Raw genomic sequence first — 19,943 nt, 5'->3', positions numbered from 1 at the left:
ACATAAGTTATAATAGTATTTTTAGAATCCATTAAATGGCCAAGCATCTGGAAGTTGTTTCAACAGGATCAATCAAGGCAAATTCAGCATTGTTAAGCAAGAACCACTCGACTTGATTAATGTTGTCTCTTCAAAAGGTCGATGATGCAGGTCTGTACACCTGCTTGGCCAGCAGCCTAGCCGGAGAGGATGGGAAAAACCACTGGGTTCGAGTCCAAGGTAATACAAGCTGTTCTTTAGTGTTGTTTAATTTGGAAGAAATATATCATGTAACCCCCCCTCGTACCTTCCTCTCTTACTTGCGCCTGGGAATCTGTTTGCATGGAAGTTAAAACAGACTTGGTCTAGCATTTTTCCGGCTACAGTCATGCACTGCAGTAGCCTGCAATATGACGTATAGTACAAGGACATTTTCATGCATGTGTTGATTGATGGAAGACAGCTTTAATTAATGACATTGGGCAGCATACCATTTTCCCATGTCGTCATTAGTTCTTCCTTTTTGTTCATGCTAGAATAAAATGTTTATGTGAATACAAGCCACACAACAATGTGAAGACATATTAAGCAGTAAAACTTCCAACATCATGATGTCAACCTTTTGGGATTGTTATGGCATACACAGCTCAGCAGATTAAATCCTTTCTTACAGCATTGTTGAAGCATGTGTCGAAAGCTAAGCGTGTATTTTTTTAGGGCAAACCCATGATTTCATCTGGCTTCTGATTTACCTTCTCACTGTTCCATATTGTCTTGACCTAGCTCTTCTTTGCTTAAAAGAAGCACTTAGGGCATATACCAATTGTTCATTGCATCATTCAATCTGATTAAGTGTGTGGAAACCTTTTGTACGTTACATCTGTGAGATCCATCACTTAATAATTAGTGATTGTGTTTCAGTCCCACCAACCCTCATTGGCTCTGGTGATGTGAGGACATTGACAGTGCCCGTCAATGGACATCTGACATTGGAATGTCTTGCTGACAGTGACCCCCCTCCTGATATAGAGTGGTACAAGGATGATGCCAAACTGCAGGTACAAATTCAGAACAAAACAGAACAGGTACTGACCTAGAAGCCATCTCCTCTGACTATAACACTCTGTATCTCGATCTTCCTCCCGTTTTATCAGCTGGGTAGTCGTATCCAGCGACTGGCAGGGGGTCAGTACCTGGAGATACAGGAGGTCAGGCCTGAAGACAGCGGCCAGTACAGCTGTGTGGTCACCAACATAGCTGGAAGCACCAGTCTGTTTTTTACGGTGGAGATTCTCTGTAAGTTGGCCCGTCAATAAAGAACTGAATAAATAAAAAAATGCTATGTACTTAAGCCTAAGCCACAGCATGGATTTGTCACTTTATATATCTCTAGTACCCCCAGTGATAAAGGAGAGCAGCTCAGTTGTGACCGCACATGTCGGCCAGGATGCTGTTTTACCTTGTGAGGTTGAAGATGACTCTTCAACTACGGTCCTGTGGAGGAAAGATGGCTTCCCCATAACTCAAGATCACAATAAGTAGCTTAAGTTGTTTATATTTTAACAAAAATCCAGTGCAAGCTCTCCATGTTATGCCAAGTGATAACAAAAACACGCTGATGTCTATGCATTCATTCATTGTAATTTGTTTCAGATACACTATGTTATCAGAAGGTTCCTTGCGTGTCAGTGGGGTTAAGTTGAGTGATGCCGGCCGCTACTACTGCACCGTGTCCAATCAGGCTGGCTCAGATCACCGGGGAGTGGATCTACGTGTGTTTGGTAAATTTAGCAAATCATTAAAAAAAGTATACTAAGCCTATAACTGTGGTGGGGCTTTTTCCATACTGTAACCTTAACACAGGTCCCTATGTTAGTTTTGGTTATGATTATTGTGCAATTGTCATGGTTAAGGTTCTATATCATGCTCATCTTCAGGTTCATACTTGTATTGTGGGTACCTACTAGAACATGTTTACATGCTTTAACATGCTCTGCATTTTGGAACCTGTCTCTTTAAGCCAGCCTTCCGGAAAAGCATAGTCTTCTCTGATTGGTTGATTAAATCTGAGTCACTGCACTGCCATTGCAGCTGGGGAATGACTGTAACAGCACTGTAGCAGCACCTTCTACCTAAAAATAGTCTCATTGTGACATCACATCCGCACTGAAGTCCTCACGACTCGTTTAAAGGCACTCACTGTTTCTGAATATGGGCTGTGTGCATTTCTCTGTGGATTGAGCATTTAAAAAAAAACAATACTAAATGCTATAAATCCTTTTTATGATTATCTCATAGTGTTAAAAACCCACTAAAATACAGTACTGTGGTTAACATCTGTGAATCTGTTCCTTCTCCTACCAGTGGGTCCTTCCATCAGTCCAGGTCCATTCAATGTGACAGTAACCACAGGGATTAGAGCTGTGCTGAGCTGTGAGACGACAGGTATACCCCCACCTACAGTAACCTGGAAGAGGAATGGCACTCCACTCAATATCAGCCTGCAGCCCGGTGCATACAGGTAAAGACGAAGCTTTGGACGGACTCCCTTTGAATCCAGAAATCCAACTAAAAGTCTAACACAGCTGTTTTGTCCAGGTTACTGTCCTCTGGGTCACTGGTTCTTTTGACACCGTCCAATGAGGATGAAGGTTACTTTGAGTGCACTGCTGTCAATGATGTCGGGGAGGAGCGCAGGGTCATTGAGGTCCTCCTGCAAGGTATTGATTTTCAGCTTTGTACAATAGGCACAAATTTCAGTCTTATTTTGGGTGATCCATCAATAGATAGATAACTTAATTTTCTATCCCAAAGCAGTGACAGCAATTCTCCTTCGTAAGGTTTAATCCATTATTTTTGCTCTTTCAGTTCCGCCATCCATTGAAGACGATGTCACGACAGTCACAGCTATCAAAATGTCTCCTGTGGTGTTGCCTTGTCATGTACAAGGACGCCCTCAGCCCACTGTCACCTGGACCAAGGGTGGAGCCAAACTGGGTGCCAGAGGAGGAAGTTACCGTGTCCTTCCAACTGGTAAGACAGCATGTCTAAAGACTGTATTTTATTATACATCCTGGTGTACTGGAATAATAAAGCCACAGGGCAAGGAATATATTTTTGCTCATTAAATGTGACATTAAAATATGTTTCTTTGTACCCCTTTCAATGCAGGAGTGTTGGAGATCACTGCTAGTGTGCCAAGCCATGCTGGCAGGTACACATGCTCAGCTCGCAACCCAGCTGGAGTGGCTCACAAACACATCTCTCTCTCTGTGCAAGGTAATCTGTCACGTACTGGCTGCATGCTGTGTAATTATCACCTGTTGGAACGCATATAGTAGAACATGTAAACACGAAACAATTTGTTTTCACGTGTTCTCAAGAGCCCCCAGAGATCATGCCAATGGTAGAGGAAGTACAAGTGGTGTTGCATCATGGAACTGTTCTTCAGTGTGAGGCTCAAGGCTTCCCCAGACCATCCATCACCTGGCAAAGAGAGGGGGTTCCCATAGCAGCAGGTAATGATGGATAAAATACATTTTTAAATGACCTAATACTTGTTCCTCTCATGTTCCTCAACATATTGTTAGTTCACGGTAGAGATGCTGGCATTAGTGCTCACATGGACATTTGGTATCTGTCACGTTCATGGAAAAATACACATAAAAGTTACATGAAATTGCAGTTCTTCAATAAACTGTGAAAAAATGTTTAATACTTTATTTAAATTTTCACAGAATGGACAGCAATATTACGAATCAGTCAGCTTTATAAAACCTCAATGAAATTAATGGGACATCGTCTGATTTTCCTGCTCATGTGATTTGATTGCATTGTTTGATTACAGGTCACAGGCTTGCTGTTCTCTCAAATGGAGCCCTCAAGTTTTCTCGTGTCACGCTCGGTGATGCGGGGACATACCAGTGCTTGGCAAAGAGTGAAGCTGGCATAGCTGTGGGCAGAACCAAACTAGTGCTTCAAGGTAACTTTGACTAGCAGATGGGAAGAAAATGGTGGTTTATTCCTCCATGAAACCAATATCTCCCAATTCCTAAAAAAAAACTATACTGGGCATTTTTAAATGAACTAATACTTGTTCCTCTCATGTTTGTCCAGTCCCACCCGTGCTGAGTGTGCCTCGTGTGGAGTACACTGCAGTGTTAGGCCAGCCAGTCAGTCTGGAGTGTGTGGCTGATGGGCAGCCGCAACCCGAAGTTACTTGGCATAAGGGGAGAAGGCCTGTGGTGAACAGCCCTCACATACATAGCTTTGCCAATGGAACCTTGGCAATTACTTCTACCCAGCGCAGTGACGCAGGCCTGTTCACATGTACTGCCAAAAACCTTGCCGGAAGAGCCAGCCATGACATGAGACTGGTCATTCAAGGTGAGTTCAGAGTGCCATTTCATATCATGTAAAGACTAGATATAGCAGGTTTATGTTTAATAGTTATATCAATAAAAATGTATGTTTCAGTACCGCCCATGATTCCTCCAGCGCAGACAGACCTGTCAGTCGTTCAAGGATTTCAGGCACTGCTGCCCTGTGCTGCTCAGGGTGCACCAGAGCCCAGAGTGACGTGGGAGAAGGATGGTGCCATTGTGCCCAACCATCCAGGCAAATTCACTGTCCTGCGATCAGGGGAGCTAATTATTGAGAGGGCAGAGGTATGTACGACCCAATTCTCTTCATTGCATTTTTAAATACATCTGTTTAGTTATGGGTATACAAATCAGTTCTGATTGTTTTTTTGAACACAGCCAGGGGATGCTGGTGTGTTCACGTGCATCGCCACCAATCCAGCAGGCTCTGCGAGACAAGACATCCGCCTGTCCATCAACATGAGGCCTGCCTTTAAGGAGCTGCCAGGGGATGCAACTCTGAACAAAGGGCAGAGTCTGGCCTTGTCCTGCCACGCTCAGGGAACACCATCACCTGTCATCTCCTGGACCATCAACAACAGTCCTTACACAGGTATTTTCCTTCTTCACACGGTGAGCTGCACAGCACTGCAATAGTACCACATTATTACGGTGCCATTGTGACAAACTCAATCTTGTTTAATCTATTGCAGTGCAAGTTCAAATATGCACTGATTGATGTAACATGTTCCAGGCGCCACTGTTGATGAGGCGGGCAGAAGCTCCGTGATCATCAAGAATGTGACCGCGAGTGACGCTGGGACATACGTCTGCATAGCAGACAATAGTGTGGGCTCCATCCGAGCGCTCTCATTCGTCCGTGTCAGAGGTGAGTTTCCTGTCAAGGTTTAGCCAGGGCTATCCATTAAACGATCAATAGATATTAATATCATCTTGATGATCTTGTAAATACGTGCTAAACGTCTCCAGAGCCTCCGGTGTTGAAGGGTGAAGCCCATATGTCTCAAACGGTCATCCAGGGTGGCTCTGCAATGCTCGACTGTCCCATCCATGGAGACCCCAGCCCGGTCCTCCGCTGGCTCCGGGATGGAAAACCACTGCTCCGCGCCATCCGAATGCAAGCACTTCACAACGGATCCTTGGCCATTTACAGCATCAGTGTAAATACAGAGTTCCCATTATGTTTTATTTCATTTTACAGCACTGAGCCTTTCTCTTGGCGTTTTTTGTTGAACTAAGTTTTAACGATTAATCCCAAACTACATACATCCCTAAATGTTTTTCCAAATGTCTTGGAATACAATGGAGCAGTATTCAACCTATCCAAGCTTCATCTGCAGTACCCTTGGGTGGAGTCTGTGATTGTCCTGCAGCATCCTGTTCCCACCTAAATCAGATTTATTTCAGTCAGGGAGGCTAACAGCATTAGCAACAGAGGGAGGAGATGAACAGAGAGCTAGATGTTCCCAGACTCTGGCCCTCTCTCCCCTAGCCCGTAACCTTGTTAGGTCTCTAACTGCTTGCTGTAATTTATTTTTTGCAGGTTACAGTTGAGACTTTCTCACAGACAGATGACTGTTCTTTCCCGCAGAGCACTCTAATGTGAAAATTCTCATCACTAGCCCAATAATATCTATTATGAAAAGGAATTTAATGGAATAAAGTCTCATCTTCCCAGTAGAAAATGCCAACTTTTTTTTTCTTTCAGTTTTCTCTCACCATAAAACTAAATGTGATCTAAGACACAGTTTTGTCCTTGAGGGTTGTGGCCCCATTAGAGGAAAATTGTTCCTCAGAGTGACAGTTAAACCACCCTCTCCTCCTCTACCCGTTTGCTCTACAGGCTGCAGATGAAGGGGAGTACCAGTGTGTGGCTGAAAGTGAAGCTGGAACAGCTGAGAGGACCATTACTCTCCAGGTTCAGAGTGAGTTCTATGCTTATAATTTCACACTTTGTCAGAGGATATCAAATTTAAAAGCTACAATCAACCGCACATTTAAGTTGTACGCTTGCAAGTTTTTTTTACCTCTCAAAATCTGGCTTCCTATTGTAAGAAGTATTTTCACTTATTCAGGCATTTTGTCTTCTATTTTTCAAAATGTTGGTTTATTTTGATGTATTGCGTATTTCATGGTGTCTCTCCTTCCTTTGATCTCTCCAACGCAGTTAATGGAGGCTACTCTAACTGGGAGGAATGGGGTCCATGTAGTAGCACCTGTGGTCAAGGCTTTCAAGAACGAATCAGGTTATGCACCAACCCAGAACCGGCCAATGGCGGCCGATCATGCAGCGGTCCCAGTATCGACTCTCAGAAATGTCAAGCTGGTCTCTGTCCAGGTCCAAATTATTTTTTTTGTCCTTACTTGACTCTGTCAGTGTCTCATAATGTTTTGCAACTTCTTGTGTGCATGAATGAACAAATTATTATTATTAAGGTTACCTTACAGACAGTGTACACACACCAAAAGAACCTTTCCAAATGTGAGCTATGGGTATTGTTACCGTATTTGTAAAGAGATAAATGGGGCGTTTATTGTACATGTTACAATAAACTGTTATAAATGATTATAAATTATTCAAATGCATGTCTGTCTGGTGATGACAGGAGAGACTCCACGCAAGACCAGAGGCAGCCTGATAGGCATGGTGAACGACAGAGAGTTTGGTGTGTCCTTCCTGGAGACCAACATTACAGACAATGTGGAAGAGGGGAGCAGCACTCTGCAGGCACACCTGGACAACATCCCCCCCAGTGTGGGTAAGTGACTACACACTCCCTTGGGTTGATATCACATGGCTAGAAAGAAAGGTCGCCGAGTCATTTTAGAGCTTGTGGTTGTACACACAAAAGTCTTTGGTCAAACACAATAGTGCAAATATCAAATGTCCAAAATTGTGGGACAATCCAAGATGTAGTGGACTCAGAAAGTTCATCTTTGTTACTCACCTTGGCAAATCATGGGTTTAGCAAGCTTTTAAAGGCTAACATTAAGATTTAAATTCATAGTAATGCAATCAATCTTTATATCTTGGCTTTTACAATAAAGGCTTCTTTTAAATGGAGAAAAGAATATTCCTTATTTTTCAAGAAAAAAAAGGGTGATCAACTCCATGATGACCCACAGTTTACTTTATTTACCACTTCACTATATAGGTAAAGATGCACATTTTGGGAAAAGCTGGAGTGTGTTCTGTTGTTTTTGTGATTTCATTTGATTAAGAACTTAAAACAGGAGAGCCCATTTTTGTATGTGGACCTAATCCTGTGTAGACTGTATGCGCTGTATCTCTGTAGTTCTATGAGAGGCCAAGAGCTGATGCTTTGTCGTCGTAGGTCCCTTGCTGCGGGTGCTGGTGTCTGCGTTTGCTCCCATCTACTGGACTACTGTGCTGCAGAGCGGAGCAGCCAGAAACGGCTACTCCCTCACTGAGGGCCAGTTCAGACAGGAGTCTCAGCTGGAGTTTGAGACCGGTAAGCTCTGCCCAAGATCACCTTCACATGTACGCATGTCAATAACAAATGGATGTTTTTAAAAACCTTGAGTTATTTAAGGTAAGGTTGATTCCAAGAAAGGTTTTGGGAGCTGGGCTAGTTGCTCAACTCATCTGTTGATGTTGAAAATATTGCTTTGTAGATTCAACACTCATGTTTTCATGGCAACGTTTGTATAACTTGTGGTTAGTGTTTGCAGACACAAACTTAAAAGAGCTTCTAGTCATAAAGGCCCTCATTTATGAACCGTGCGTACGACCTAACACACGCTCTCCCTCACAGCTGTTGCCTGGCTCTGACTCACAAAAGAAACACAACTAAAATAAAAAAAACACTGCATAAACTCCGCTACCGTGTGTTTATCTAAATATAGGTACACCTACATGTAGGCCTACGAGATTTCAATATAAGCCTATTAATTATTATTAGGAGTATACACATGTCAAGGATGATTAAATTAAATAAACTTCAGCTGGAGTTTAATTTAATACGGCAACATTGTAGACCACATCAGTGATCTCTTTCTATTCCGCATTCTTCCTACAGCCTGATACCAGTTTTTAGGCTGCCAAATAGTACACACATTACAGAAAATTAAAGTGAGATGTCAGGGTTTCAATCTCCACCTTTGAAATGTGCCGCTTCTTAGCGGGATTACGACCGGCCAATAGTACGATCGTAAATAGTAGGGTTGAGGCCTCAAAACGAGAATATATTGGGGCGTGATAATTAAATTACGATCGTTTCCAGCCGCTGAATTTATCAATGTACGATCATTCTTATGCTCTGATTGTTGTGATACGAACGTTTCATGGATCCCATGTGAAGCCTGTCGTAAGGCAAGGCAAGGCAACTTTATTTGTATAGCACATTTCAGCAACAAGGCAATTAAAAGAAATTCTGTCATATTGAAATTAGAAATGCAATGCATCTCTTTATAGGTGTTATAATGGACCAGGAGATTTGTTTTTCGCCACCTTCGTTAAGCTTTTTGACAATCTCTTTTTCCTGTTCTCACCCGTATGACATTTCTCCATGTCCAGGTCTCTTTTCTTACCAGAAACAACTTTGACCTTAGTGGGAGCAATGGCATCAATAACATTTGTAATTTTACAGTTGAAATTATCTACAAGCTCAGTGACTGAGACCCCAGAGAGGGCAGGTGTGGAGGACAAAGCTGAATAAATGTTTCACTGGTGAACTCAGAAAACTGGTGTTTTCAGTGATATACCGTTTTCTGATTTGCTTTGTTCGGACACTTTTGGGCACAGAGATAGTGCCATTAAAGAAAACACAGGACTGAATGTAAGATTATTTCTGCGCTCATATCTGCGCTGGTTTCTACGTTAGGTTGATAAATGAGGGCCAAAGTTTTCATCTGTGAGCATTGCTTCTGTTCTTTTGTAGTTTACAAAATGACCAGCAGATGGCACTACTCCCTTCTGACATTCATGAGTTTATACATGAATGTTATTCATTCTTGAACAGTTTCAGCAGAGCATGCTCTCTCATGTATGTAAATGAGTGATCATTTAATTGTTTTAATCTCTTTAAACAGGGGAGATCCTTCGTTTGACCCATGTTGCCAGAGGTCTGGATTCTGAGGGAGTTTTACAGATTGACATCGTAATAAACGGATTTGTACCTCCTTCATTGTCATCATCTCATCTGAGCCTACAAGTATGTTTACTGCTGTCATTACAAAGTGTTTTTAAATTTCTCAAACTCTATGTCAGTAGAGAGTTTGACGACATATGCAAGCTCCTTTGCCCTTTCTCTGACCTGATTTCTTTTGTGTCCCACAGGAGTTTGATGAGTCCTATGTGCAGACGGGCCAAGGGCAGCTGTACGCGTGGTCGTCGCAGACCCACCAGGGAGGAGGAAACCCCATGGTGCTGCGCTGTAATCACACTATTATTTATGAAGGTCAGGAGGAACGCCAGGGCCCCGTGCTCCAGCTGCTCAAGGTTTCTGGGATGAACAGCGTCTTCAACATGTTAACTCTTACTTTGGACTTCCACATCACTGCCAGCCTTCTCACACCAGGTCTGGGGGGAAATTAAAATAATATTTCAAAGTTCACTATCACTACATCACATGAAGTACTGGATCTGAATGTTGAAACGGCCATGAACTGAACTTTTCTGATTGCAGATGGTTATGGAGAAACATGCCCCAAGGGTTTCATTCTTGACACAGCGTCCTACTGTGCTGGTATGCTGCTTTGCTTTTTTTAATGCCTCATTTATCTTTGTCACCAAACTAGTTGTATTATTGTTATTATAATTCAACGTGTCCTTATTAGATGAAGACGAGTGTGTGCTCCAGTCTCCCTGCTCTCACTCATGTAACAACATCATGGGAGGCTTTTCCTGTGCCTGTCCCTCGGGCTTCACCATCTCTACAGAGACCAACACATGCCAAGGTGAGACCAAAAAAACAAGGTTTGATTAATTCCCAGATACACAATGGTAATGTCCCAGTTAAGAAATGTCCTAGTTAAGAAAAGGAAAAAAAAACTCTTTGTCATTTAATCCTCTGCCTCAGCATTTGGCCTCATTATTTATGTTTCATTTAATACCAGATATTGATGAGTGTTCCCAGGGCTCACACATGTGCCACTACAACCAGCAGTGTGTCAACACAGTTGGCACATATCGCTGCCAGGCCAAGTGTGGACCAGGATTTAAGCCCAGCATCGCGGGAACCAGCTGTGAAGGCAGGTCACTGTTAATCACTGTTAAACCGTCTGCACAACATTTCACACAGAGCCATAACAACGTATCTTCTACTCTAGTTGTTGTACTGCACGTTCCCGTATCTTCATGGAATCCGATTATATTTTTCTTCCTACAATAATCAATCTACATCTAATTTCCTACTCGTGTACAGTATACTGGATGTCCATGGTAGATTTATGTCAATTGTGTGTTTCAGATGTGGATGAGTGCCAAGAGTCTGCCGTCTCCCCATGCCAGCATCAGTGTCTCAACACTCTGGGCTCCTACCGCTGCATCTGTCACCCTGGATACCAGCTGTCAGGACACCGGTGCATCGGTCAGTCAACTAAACTATGTGGGACTCCCACGGGTTACTGAGAGCTCACAAAAATCTTGGGAATTAAATAATTTCAACTTTCAAAACAAAGTATGCTGAAATAGGATATGGTTTTACGATAACGAACAGCTCTGTTGTAATGGTTGCACTTTTGCAGACATCAATGAGTGCATGAGGAATGTGTGCCCGGCTCACAAGGAGTGCCGTAACACAGAGGGGGGATACCAGTGTTTCGACAGCTGCCCAGCTGGCATGACCAAATCAGAAAATGGTGCCTGCATGGGTGAGTGCCTATCATACTTTATTTTCCTTTAGGTGCCAAATGTAGCAATAAATCATGACTTAGAAACACAGCATCAACTCATCTATGCCTTGAAGGGCTCATACTGTAGATGACTACCTGTGATTTCACTGATTAATTTATCTATGGACGTTGATGTGACAGTTGGTCAAATAACAGTTTATTTGAACATGTAAAAAAAACAATGACATTAAAATAAAAGATTTATAAACATGCATTCATGCTTACATATATAATTAAAATGACAGATAAATAAGGCCATGTACTTCTAAGCACAGTCTTTCAAAATTGAAAGTCATTCAAACAAACAAAAATTCCCATGTTCAAAAGGAGTAGGAAGAAGTTGATAAACAACTTATCAGGTCCGACCCCCTTTCTCTACTTTTATCCTTTAGTAAATCTACACATCACCAAACAGTAAGTAATGTATGGCAGTATGAAGGAACAATACAGCGCATACAATGAGCGTTGATTTAATAATTAATTGGTTTTATACAGTATAGCAATTTATTTAGGATATTTTGGCATTAATATAGTGTATACGTGGCTTCCAACATAAGTTTTCGTCGATTATGACTTCCAGAAATTTAAGTTCTTTTACTCTTTCAATTTCAATATCATTTATCATAAGTTTTTTAAACTTTTAAATGATTTTTTTAAATTTAGTTTTACTTAAGTTCAGTGTTAGTTTATTAGCATCAAACCAGCTCTTCATCTTTTTTAATTCATTTTCTGCTGTATCCAAGAGTTGTTCCAAATTTCCCCCAGAACAGATTAAATTAGTATCATCAGCAATAACCTGGTTGTGTCTGCATTAGTAGAACCAGTGGAAGCCAACAGGACTGTACAGACCTCCATACTGCATTTTAGATTACGTAACACCAGGTCAGATTTAACAGGATTCCCTTAGGGCACAAAACAGCAAGAGGTCACTGCTTGTCCTTTACGAAGAAAGCTAAAGCCTTTGAAAAAGTCTATTAACTGAGACTTAAAGAAAGCCTTCTACTGAAGAAACAAAGCTCCTCTTTATAACAGGATGAAACAAAGTGTATGATAGTGTAGTCTTAATTTTAAGAAACATTATAGTCCTATTAGCACCAACTATGAGATTGAGGCTTACAGTTTTTTCCACTATGGTCTTAATTATTGTTATTTTTTGGGGGAATTTCACTAAAAGGTACCACAGTTATATTTAGCATTTCAAAATGTGGATAAAGATGATCAGAAGAGTTACAGGAGATACAAATGTAATGTTGATGTTTGTGCTGATATACTGTTAACGGCATATTTTCCAGATGTTGACGAATGCCAGGATGGAAGTCACATGTGTCGCTACACTCAGATCTGTCAGAACACAATTGGAGGTTACGGTTGTGTGTGTCCCAGAGGTTACCGATCTCAGGGAGTAGGCCTGCCATGTCTGGGTACGACATCTACTGTATCTGTTTTACACTACACTAATACTTTACTACATACTACAATGACACTCATGCATGAGAATTTACTTGAGCCTTGTTCTATCTTTTCAGACATTGACGAGTGCCAGCAGACATCAAACCCTTGTGCCTACCAGTGCCGCAACGTGCCTGGCAGCTTTAGGTGCCTGTGCCCTCCTGGTACTGTGCTGCTTGGAGACGGGCGCTCCTGTGCGGGGCTGGAGAGGGGGCAAACCTTGACCAATGGCACCAGAATCAGGGCAAGACTCCACCCACAGCTGGTGTCGTCTCTCGGTCAGCCAATCCTCTCCCGTTCTCCTGGAGTGACTCGCATCACCAGGCAGAGCTGTCCTGTGGGCTACACCAACAGAGACGGCATGTGTGTTGGTGAGTGCGCAAACTCAAAACTCACTTAAAATATACATACATCATACCGCCTTGTCAACTCTAGATTCTAACACTATTCACATTAATTTCTGTACAGATGTAGATGAGTGTCTGCTCAGGAAGCCATGTCAACACGAGTGCCGAAACACCATTGGCAGTTTCCAGTGCCTGTGTCCTCTTGGCTATCAGCTCTTACCCAATGGCAAGAGCTGTAAAGGTAAGAGTTTCATTAAACTGTAACCTCCTTCCTCCCTCCTCCCTTTAAAATAAAAACACAGCTAATCCGCTTTCTCCACCTGTAGACATCAATGAATGTGTAGAACAAGGAATCCAATGTGGACACAATCAGATGTGTTTTAATACCCGAGGAGGATACCAGTGCATGGACACACCTTGCCCTGCATCCTACCAGAGTGGAAGAAGCCCCGGGTAAATCACATGACTAAAACGTTTTGGAAAGTGTAATTACAATAATTAGGCTGTAGATAATGATGCTTTCCTCTTTTGTGTTGGCCTTTAAAGGACATGCTACAGGCCCTGTTCTCTGGACTGTGCCACAGGAGGCTCTCCTCTGCTCCTGCAGTACAAGCTGCTCACTCTCCCCTCCGGCATTCCAGCCAATCACAATGTGGTACGACTGTCGGCTTTCTCAGAGTCAGGCATCCTGCAAGAGCGTACGTCTTTTACCGTACTCGAGCAAGAATCAGTATCAGGTAAAATGGGCCGGGTATTTGGCATCAGAGACGAGGCAGGCCGGGGGATCATCTTCACCCTGCGGGCTCTGAACAGTCCGGGACTAGTGCGCCTCAAGGTGCAGGCCACCACCATCTCTATGCAGGGCCGCATTACCTACCAGAGCATCTTCATCATCTACATCTCCATCTCAACGTACCCCTACTGAGCCTCTATGCTGCTTTACAGATGACTCTGCCTCCCAGGGGTCTCTGCAGGCCTCTTACCCACAAGGCCATTCCCCCCAAGACCCTGTGCCTCGGACACATTTGGCCATGCAAAGAAGTGCATAAGAACCAAGAGTAGGTGGACAACGATTTCATGAAGATGTGTTCATCCATGGTGGAAAAAGTCCTTTACAGTAAATGTTTATTAGGCTCTGTTGCATTATTATAGAGCAGAACCTACGCTGTAGAAGAAATCTGAACTGAGAAACATGCTGGATTTTTATTCATATTCACTATACGCCCTATTTGGGGAAATATCTTTCTAACCAATACCTGAAAATGCAGAATGCAAAAAAATGTCATGTCAACCAAGCACTGAAGTTATTTAGTATCCATCAGGAACTACCCCTTTTTTATCTTCTGCAATCTATCATTTTGTTTGCTTACTTTCCAATGTTATACAAACATAAAACATATACAAATATATTTTGCAGCTCACACTTGACAATTAAGAAATTGTACACTTTTCCCCCTACTTTAATTTATTGAAGTCATTTGAACGCATCACTGGTTTAAACAACCCCTAGTCCAAGAAGATTTGAATTAATCAGGATCTACTAGCATCGTGATGACAAACCTTTAATGGCACATCGTAACATTGGCTTTTAGCTATCTAGCAACACTGTTTCATCTATGGTTTTTTATACTCTTTTATACAGGTTTTAAGGTGCTAATTTGAATGTACTTGAGTGTTTTCAATACTCACCACAGAGTTAGACTGCACTTACTTTATGCAGTGTGTGGCATTAGCTACAAAAGGACATGGCTTTTCTGCATTCATAACACTATACACATTTTACTACTCAATTCAACATTAGAAGTAGTTGGTGTTCAGTAATCAAACGTGTGCCATCAATGTTCAGATATGAGAAGGGAGGTGATCTGAAAAAAACATAAAATGCTAACAGTTGCAGTAAAAATGTGTGCTCCTGCAGTTTAAAGAAATATTTCCCTGTTGCTGTAAATGAGTGTCAAATAATTGTAGCAATAAAATGGACAACACTTGTAATTGTCTATGTCAGAGATCTTCAACAGGGCGTCCGCAACCTCAGTTATTGCAGTAATTGTTGATCTTTTATTATTTTATTTCTCCAACATTCCGTCTAAAATGTATCTGAAACTATACATTAACATTAATCCATATCCACAAATAGTTTCTGGAGCTTAAGGATTCACTGTGCCTTCCTGTAAGGGTCACATTGAAACGTGTAAATTATGAATATCCATCCATTCGGCCCATTTTAATATGCAACTCAATTTTATACAATACATATTATGCAGTAGGGGGTCCCTGCTCTGGCTCTCTTTCAACTACGGGATATTGGCCTAAAAAAAAAAAACCATAAAATAGTCCCAGTCAGTCTTGGTTATATCCCATTGTAAATACTAGACTAGCATTTTACAAACGGAATTTTGCAGCTGACAAACAATATTGCTGCGAACGTTGGCCACAACAGTAAGAATTACGTATTAACCCTGAGAACAGATGACAATCTGGCTTTTAGATCATTTCTACTCTGGAATTTTCTGACCAAAGTCTTTAAAATAATATCTTTCCTACTCTGTTATGACTCCTCTGAAAATGCAGTAAAGGGGACCATGGGGATTTATTTCTGCTTTGAATCCTGTCAATTGGTCTTTAAAGAAGAATATACAAAATGTTCAATGTTAAAAAGTTTTTATTTTTTTAAGTGTTTAGGATCAAAGCCTAAATTAGATTTGTATTTTGTATTTCCTATTATCTCACAAATGATAACATTGCCTGACCCAAACAGATACAATCAATGTTCATAGAGGACTAACTTCTGATCTTATGTGTTTTAAATCAAGAATCTTTTACATTCATATTCAGTCAGGAAGTGGTTACTCATTGACTGGTGTTCACTTTGGAATCATTTTTTTTTAAAATGATGAATACCTCAGCTGCTCAGTAGATGGAGCAAGTTTGTTCTCAAAAATGTTTAAAATGACTGTAAGATCAATAATAACTGTTGGGCCCTCAGAGCTCTGGGTGCATTGTTGCTCTCTTCGCCGTCATCACTGTCGTATGTGAAGCTACTGGTTGTAATAACACAGAGTACGTTAATCTCTAACAGGAGGGAATTTCAACATTACCCCACTGATGGAAATTTGGAGTTACCGGACACACTTGTTCACCTAAAGAAACACTGTTATTTGGGATGAGGTTATTTTTGACACCAGTATCATGTAACCAATAAGCTTGAAGAGCTTGTACATTTTGGCATTTGTAATACAGAACACATGTTTTGCTGTTCATTTCCCTGAAATGACTATTAGAGCAGGTCATGGAAAGCTGACCTGAGCTGAGCTGAAGGGTGTGTGTTTGTTGATGTTTCAGTGTATGTGTGTGTGCGTGTGTGTGTGTGCGTGTGGGGGGGTGGTAGCCTCAAGTTGTTTGGATTTTTGCTGTTTCTATGATGTGGTCATTAGCTTAGCCTGGATGTTGGGATAACACATGATTGTGAAAGTTAAAATACTGTGTGTAGACTTTATACTTGCTCCTATGGAAACTACATTAAAGAGACCCATTAAGTTCCTAAGAACTTAATGGGTCTCTTTAATGTAGTTTCCAATTGCTTTCCAAAAGTTAAAAAATTTCCAGGAAAACAAAACAAAATCACAACAAAATTATTAGGAATAAATACATTCAGAATATAGATCTGTTTAAAGCAGATCAACTAATTGTGGCTGTCCCTTACATTCAACATGTGTTCCATATTTTCCATGTAAGTAAAAAACGTAGTAAGGATTTCTAAGCTACTTCCTTATTACAGTGTTTCTAAACAAACAGCCATTAAACGTAATTCTCTTTGACTATGGTATATGTGAAGTTAAACGAAAACAATCTGTGCTACACATTTAATATCTCTGAACCATGGGCAATAACTAAACCAGAAGCACCAATATAACGCTAACAGATACGTGTGAATGGAACAAGCAGACGTTGCAAATAATTAAAAATAGCATTAAAAAGAAAAGGAAAAAGAAGAATATTACTTTCTTGGAAAAACCGCAGGACTGCACACCAAACTGGAAGCTAGTCATTCAATAAGGTTTCATAAAGCTTCACAAACCCCTTGTAAGACATGTAAATACACAGAGAGGCAGACCGGAGGCCTTTTCCACTTTTCTATTAAACTCAAAGTATTAGTGGAAATGAATGCTTAAGGCTGAAAGATGGCTACAAGTACCATCTCCCCTACTGCTTTACACAGTCAGGATGTCAGGAGAAATGGGGACTTACTGTGCTCCAGTCCCTTATGAGCACAACACTACTGCTTATTATTAAGTAGAAGCCATGGAGCTCCGAGCATGACCATTAAGTATTACCAAAAAAAAACCTTTTCACAAAACAACTGTTAAAGTTATAGTCCTATGAAACATTTCACTGTGTTCTATGTTCTATCTAAGATCTAATGCCCATATATGTATTAACAGTATATATTATTTGCCAAATCAGTCATTGCTTGACCCTTAATATTTATTCACAGCATCACAAACTTCAAAGCTGCACTAACTGGTATTTTTTACATGAGCAATCGGTCAAATGACGATGTGTAATGAAAAGTGGTGGTTTCAACCCACAGAGAATTATCACTCAAATCTCAAGTTGAACTCTTTGGGAGCATATTAGCTAGAGTTGGCACAGTATTGAATTTTTCCTTACCGCACAAATTAGTGAAGGCAATCACAGTTGCGGTAACAGCCATAACAAAATAAGCATTGTTGACATGCATCACTCATGTTTTTATCAAATGTTTTATGTGAGACGCTGTGATAAGTTTGACTCTATGGTTGCGGCAGGCCTGGGGTTAGCGCCTTTCAACGCATTGCTTTGGTTTTGCGTTTTACTGTTTTGGTTAGGCCTCTGCTGTCATTAGCATTGTATCCAGATGCAGGGAGCTGCTTACAGCAAAACAAAAACTCTGATATAAAACATACTACACACCGCATGTCCGGTACCGAACAGCACAGAGACAAACTAAGTGACTAGCTGGTCAACATTAAGCATTTAGCTATTAAGGAGCCATGCATTTCCTTCTGGAAAAAGTGCAAACCAAAACAACGGTAATCATTATCTCGCTTTTCCTATTAATGGCTGTCAAAATGCGGATTCCAAAATATGCCAAGTTAGAAATTTAAACACGCCAAAGTTATTTCCGCCCAAGAAGTTTGATTCAATTTCTTAGACAAATTTCTTTGACACCGCACAAATGACTGTCACTCAAAAAGCCTGGCGAGATTTTTTTTTTGTTCATCTGGAATCCAAACTGGTAATGAGCATGAGTAATGCCCCAGCTTCAGACTGTCTGTAACTAAGTGTGGGGAGATTGAGTAATACTATGATGTGGTGACTGAGAATTAATGGTAAAATTGTAGTGGAGGATGTGGAGAGTCTGTCAAGACTTCGTCTGCAAGGTCAAAGTCATAGCTCCGGACAAAATAGTGAGTCCACCTGGGTTGCATCATTGAGTTTGTCAGAGGTTTTACTTCATTAACAGACGAAAAATGTCTGCGTCAAGTTGTGTTCTTTGAAAGTTAAAGTGAGTTTAAAGTACTTGTAAGACTTACTGTCCCTTTGAGGAACAATCACAGGTCAAAGTCCTTCAACAGTCCGTTGTCCCCTGTGTGTGTGCTTGTGCGGGCCTGAGACCTGCCTCCTTATTAACTCACACCGGCAGACGGTCGCCTAATGCCAAAAATGCTAATCAGCCTGCACACTGCAGTGACTCGAGTTTGAATGTAAAGATGTTGGCAACATGTTTTTTACCCATTATTAATAAACTTGCGCTAGCACACACTTTGTCGACATAGCACTCGAGTGTGGGGACGAATTTATGAAACTGAAGTATATTTTCCAGATGACATATTAAGTTTCTCGCTTCATATGGTTGCAGTGCCAATAAACTTGATAATCAGCATACATATGCAGCACGTTCTTACCCAGAGCATTACCTCTATGCCTTGCTGGAAAAAACGTGTTCACAGATGAACAGGACTTGATATTTACTTGTTGCCATGGCAGCAGTGAAATATACAATAAACATCTTTTAAAAAAGTAGGCCAGTGAAAAAAATAAAACTTAAGTCCAGAATAATGCAAACATGGCACATAAACGTTCATTTGAAGTGATATGACTTTTATAAACCTGGGAGGTTATTGATGATGCATGTGCACTGATTTTCACCTTTGCTCTGTGTATGTGTGTGTTTGTGTGTGTGTGTGCTGCAATATTGCATCTGTTTTGATACGCCTTTTTCCCAAGGGAGAAATGTTGATCTTTGTTTTGGTAGAAGCTGATAGATGTTTCAGAGCGTGCATGAGCTCATGGAGATATGCATTACCAACATGAAATACTGTTTCAATGAAGCACTACACTCAAAGCAATCACCTCTTGCAGTGGGGCAATAAAAAAACAACCACAGTGTGTGGTATACTTCTTGACATCATTTTTTCAGCCAGCTTGACGATATTTCCTGCATACGTAAGGGAACAGCTTGCCAAGAACATCAATGACTTTTTGGACCAGTGTTTACCTTTTACAGCCCTGTAGAGGACTTCATATGGCACATGTCTGTAGAATATGTAGCCAATGATATCATCACTAACTGTTGTCGGGACAATCGAGCTCTGCCAACCACCCACAATGCTTCCTTGTCCTAATAAATGCCTTCAGGAAATGCAGGAAGACACCAGCCTGTTGATATCTGGGAGAACACTGTCATGTGTTCTAAACATGTTGGCTACAACGTACCTGTGTGAGTAGATGCGTCTGCTACATTTCTAATGTGGGCCAGACACTGACTTCATCGCCACAGTGCTTACCACAGTAGTTCCATCCATCCTGCTTCCCGATCCTCTAGCCAAGCCCTACTTCCTGCTATTACTCCCTGGTGCTGCATATGGGGGGGGGGGGGGGGGGGGGG

The 19,943-nt window shown here is 41.4% G+C and overlaps 1 protein-coding gene across 1 annotated transcript in view; it reads left to right on the top strand.

Annotated features, from left to right (window-relative positions):
• hmcn2 (hemicentin 2) overlaps window positions 1-15,000 on the top strand; it is a 49,252-nt gene extending 34,252 nt beyond the window's left edge. Inside the window, exons 50-81 of the mRNA XM_034872264.1 lie at window positions 138-219; window positions 901-1,037; window positions 1,134-1,275; window positions 1,373-1,517; window positions 1,633-1,760; window positions 2,344-2,500; window positions 2,578-2,699; window positions 2,848-3,012; window positions 3,151-3,258; window positions 3,363-3,497; window positions 3,827-3,961; window positions 4,096-4,365; window positions 4,456-4,646; window positions 4,740-4,953; window positions 5,095-5,229; window positions 5,331-5,521; window positions 6,205-6,286; window positions 6,529-6,699; window positions 6,968-7,120; window positions 7,697-7,834; window positions 9,414-9,535; window positions 9,661-9,901; window positions 10,010-10,069; window positions 10,161-10,280; window positions 10,440-10,574; window positions 10,793-10,912; window positions 11,070-11,195; window positions 12,509-12,637; window positions 12,743-13,036; window positions 13,134-13,253; window positions 13,339-13,465; window positions 13,559-15,000. Coding sequence (XP_034728155.1) covers window positions 138-219; window positions 901-1,037; window positions 1,134-1,275; window positions 1,373-1,517; window positions 1,633-1,760; window positions 2,344-2,500; window positions 2,578-2,699; window positions 2,848-3,012; window positions 3,151-3,258; window positions 3,363-3,497; window positions 3,827-3,961; window positions 4,096-4,365; window positions 4,456-4,646; window positions 4,740-4,953; window positions 5,095-5,229; window positions 5,331-5,521; window positions 6,205-6,286; window positions 6,529-6,699; window positions 6,968-7,120; window positions 7,697-7,834; window positions 9,414-9,535; window positions 9,661-9,901; window positions 10,010-10,069; window positions 10,161-10,280; window positions 10,440-10,574; window positions 10,793-10,912; window positions 11,070-11,195; window positions 12,509-12,637; window positions 12,743-13,036; window positions 13,134-13,253; window positions 13,339-13,465; window positions 13,559-13,937 — 4,974 coding nt within the window. The 3' untranslated portion in view covers window positions 13,938-15,000. The remainder of the gene's footprint in view (window positions 1-137; window positions 220-900; window positions 1,038-1,133; window positions 1,276-1,372; window positions 1,518-1,632; window positions 1,761-2,343; window positions 2,501-2,577; window positions 2,700-2,847; window positions 3,013-3,150; window positions 3,259-3,362; window positions 3,498-3,826; window positions 3,962-4,095; window positions 4,366-4,455; window positions 4,647-4,739; window positions 4,954-5,094; window positions 5,230-5,330; window positions 5,522-6,204; window positions 6,287-6,528; window positions 6,700-6,967; window positions 7,121-7,696; window positions 7,835-9,413; window positions 9,536-9,660; window positions 9,902-10,009; window positions 10,070-10,160; window positions 10,281-10,439; window positions 10,575-10,792; window positions 10,913-11,069; window positions 11,196-12,508; window positions 12,638-12,742; window positions 13,037-13,133; window positions 13,254-13,338; window positions 13,466-13,558) is intronic.
• The last annotated feature ends 4,943 nt before the right edge of the window (window positions 15,001-19,943 follow it).

The sequence above is a fragment of the Etheostoma cragini genome, chromosome 5 (assembly GCF_013103735.1).
Source record: "Etheostoma cragini isolate CJK2018 chromosome 5, CSU_Ecrag_1.0, whole genome shotgun sequence".
NCBI classification, from domain to species: Eukaryota; Metazoa; Chordata; class Actinopteri; order Perciformes; family Percidae; genus Etheostoma; species Etheostoma cragini.
This window is presented reverse-complemented; position numbering and strand designations above follow the sequence as displayed.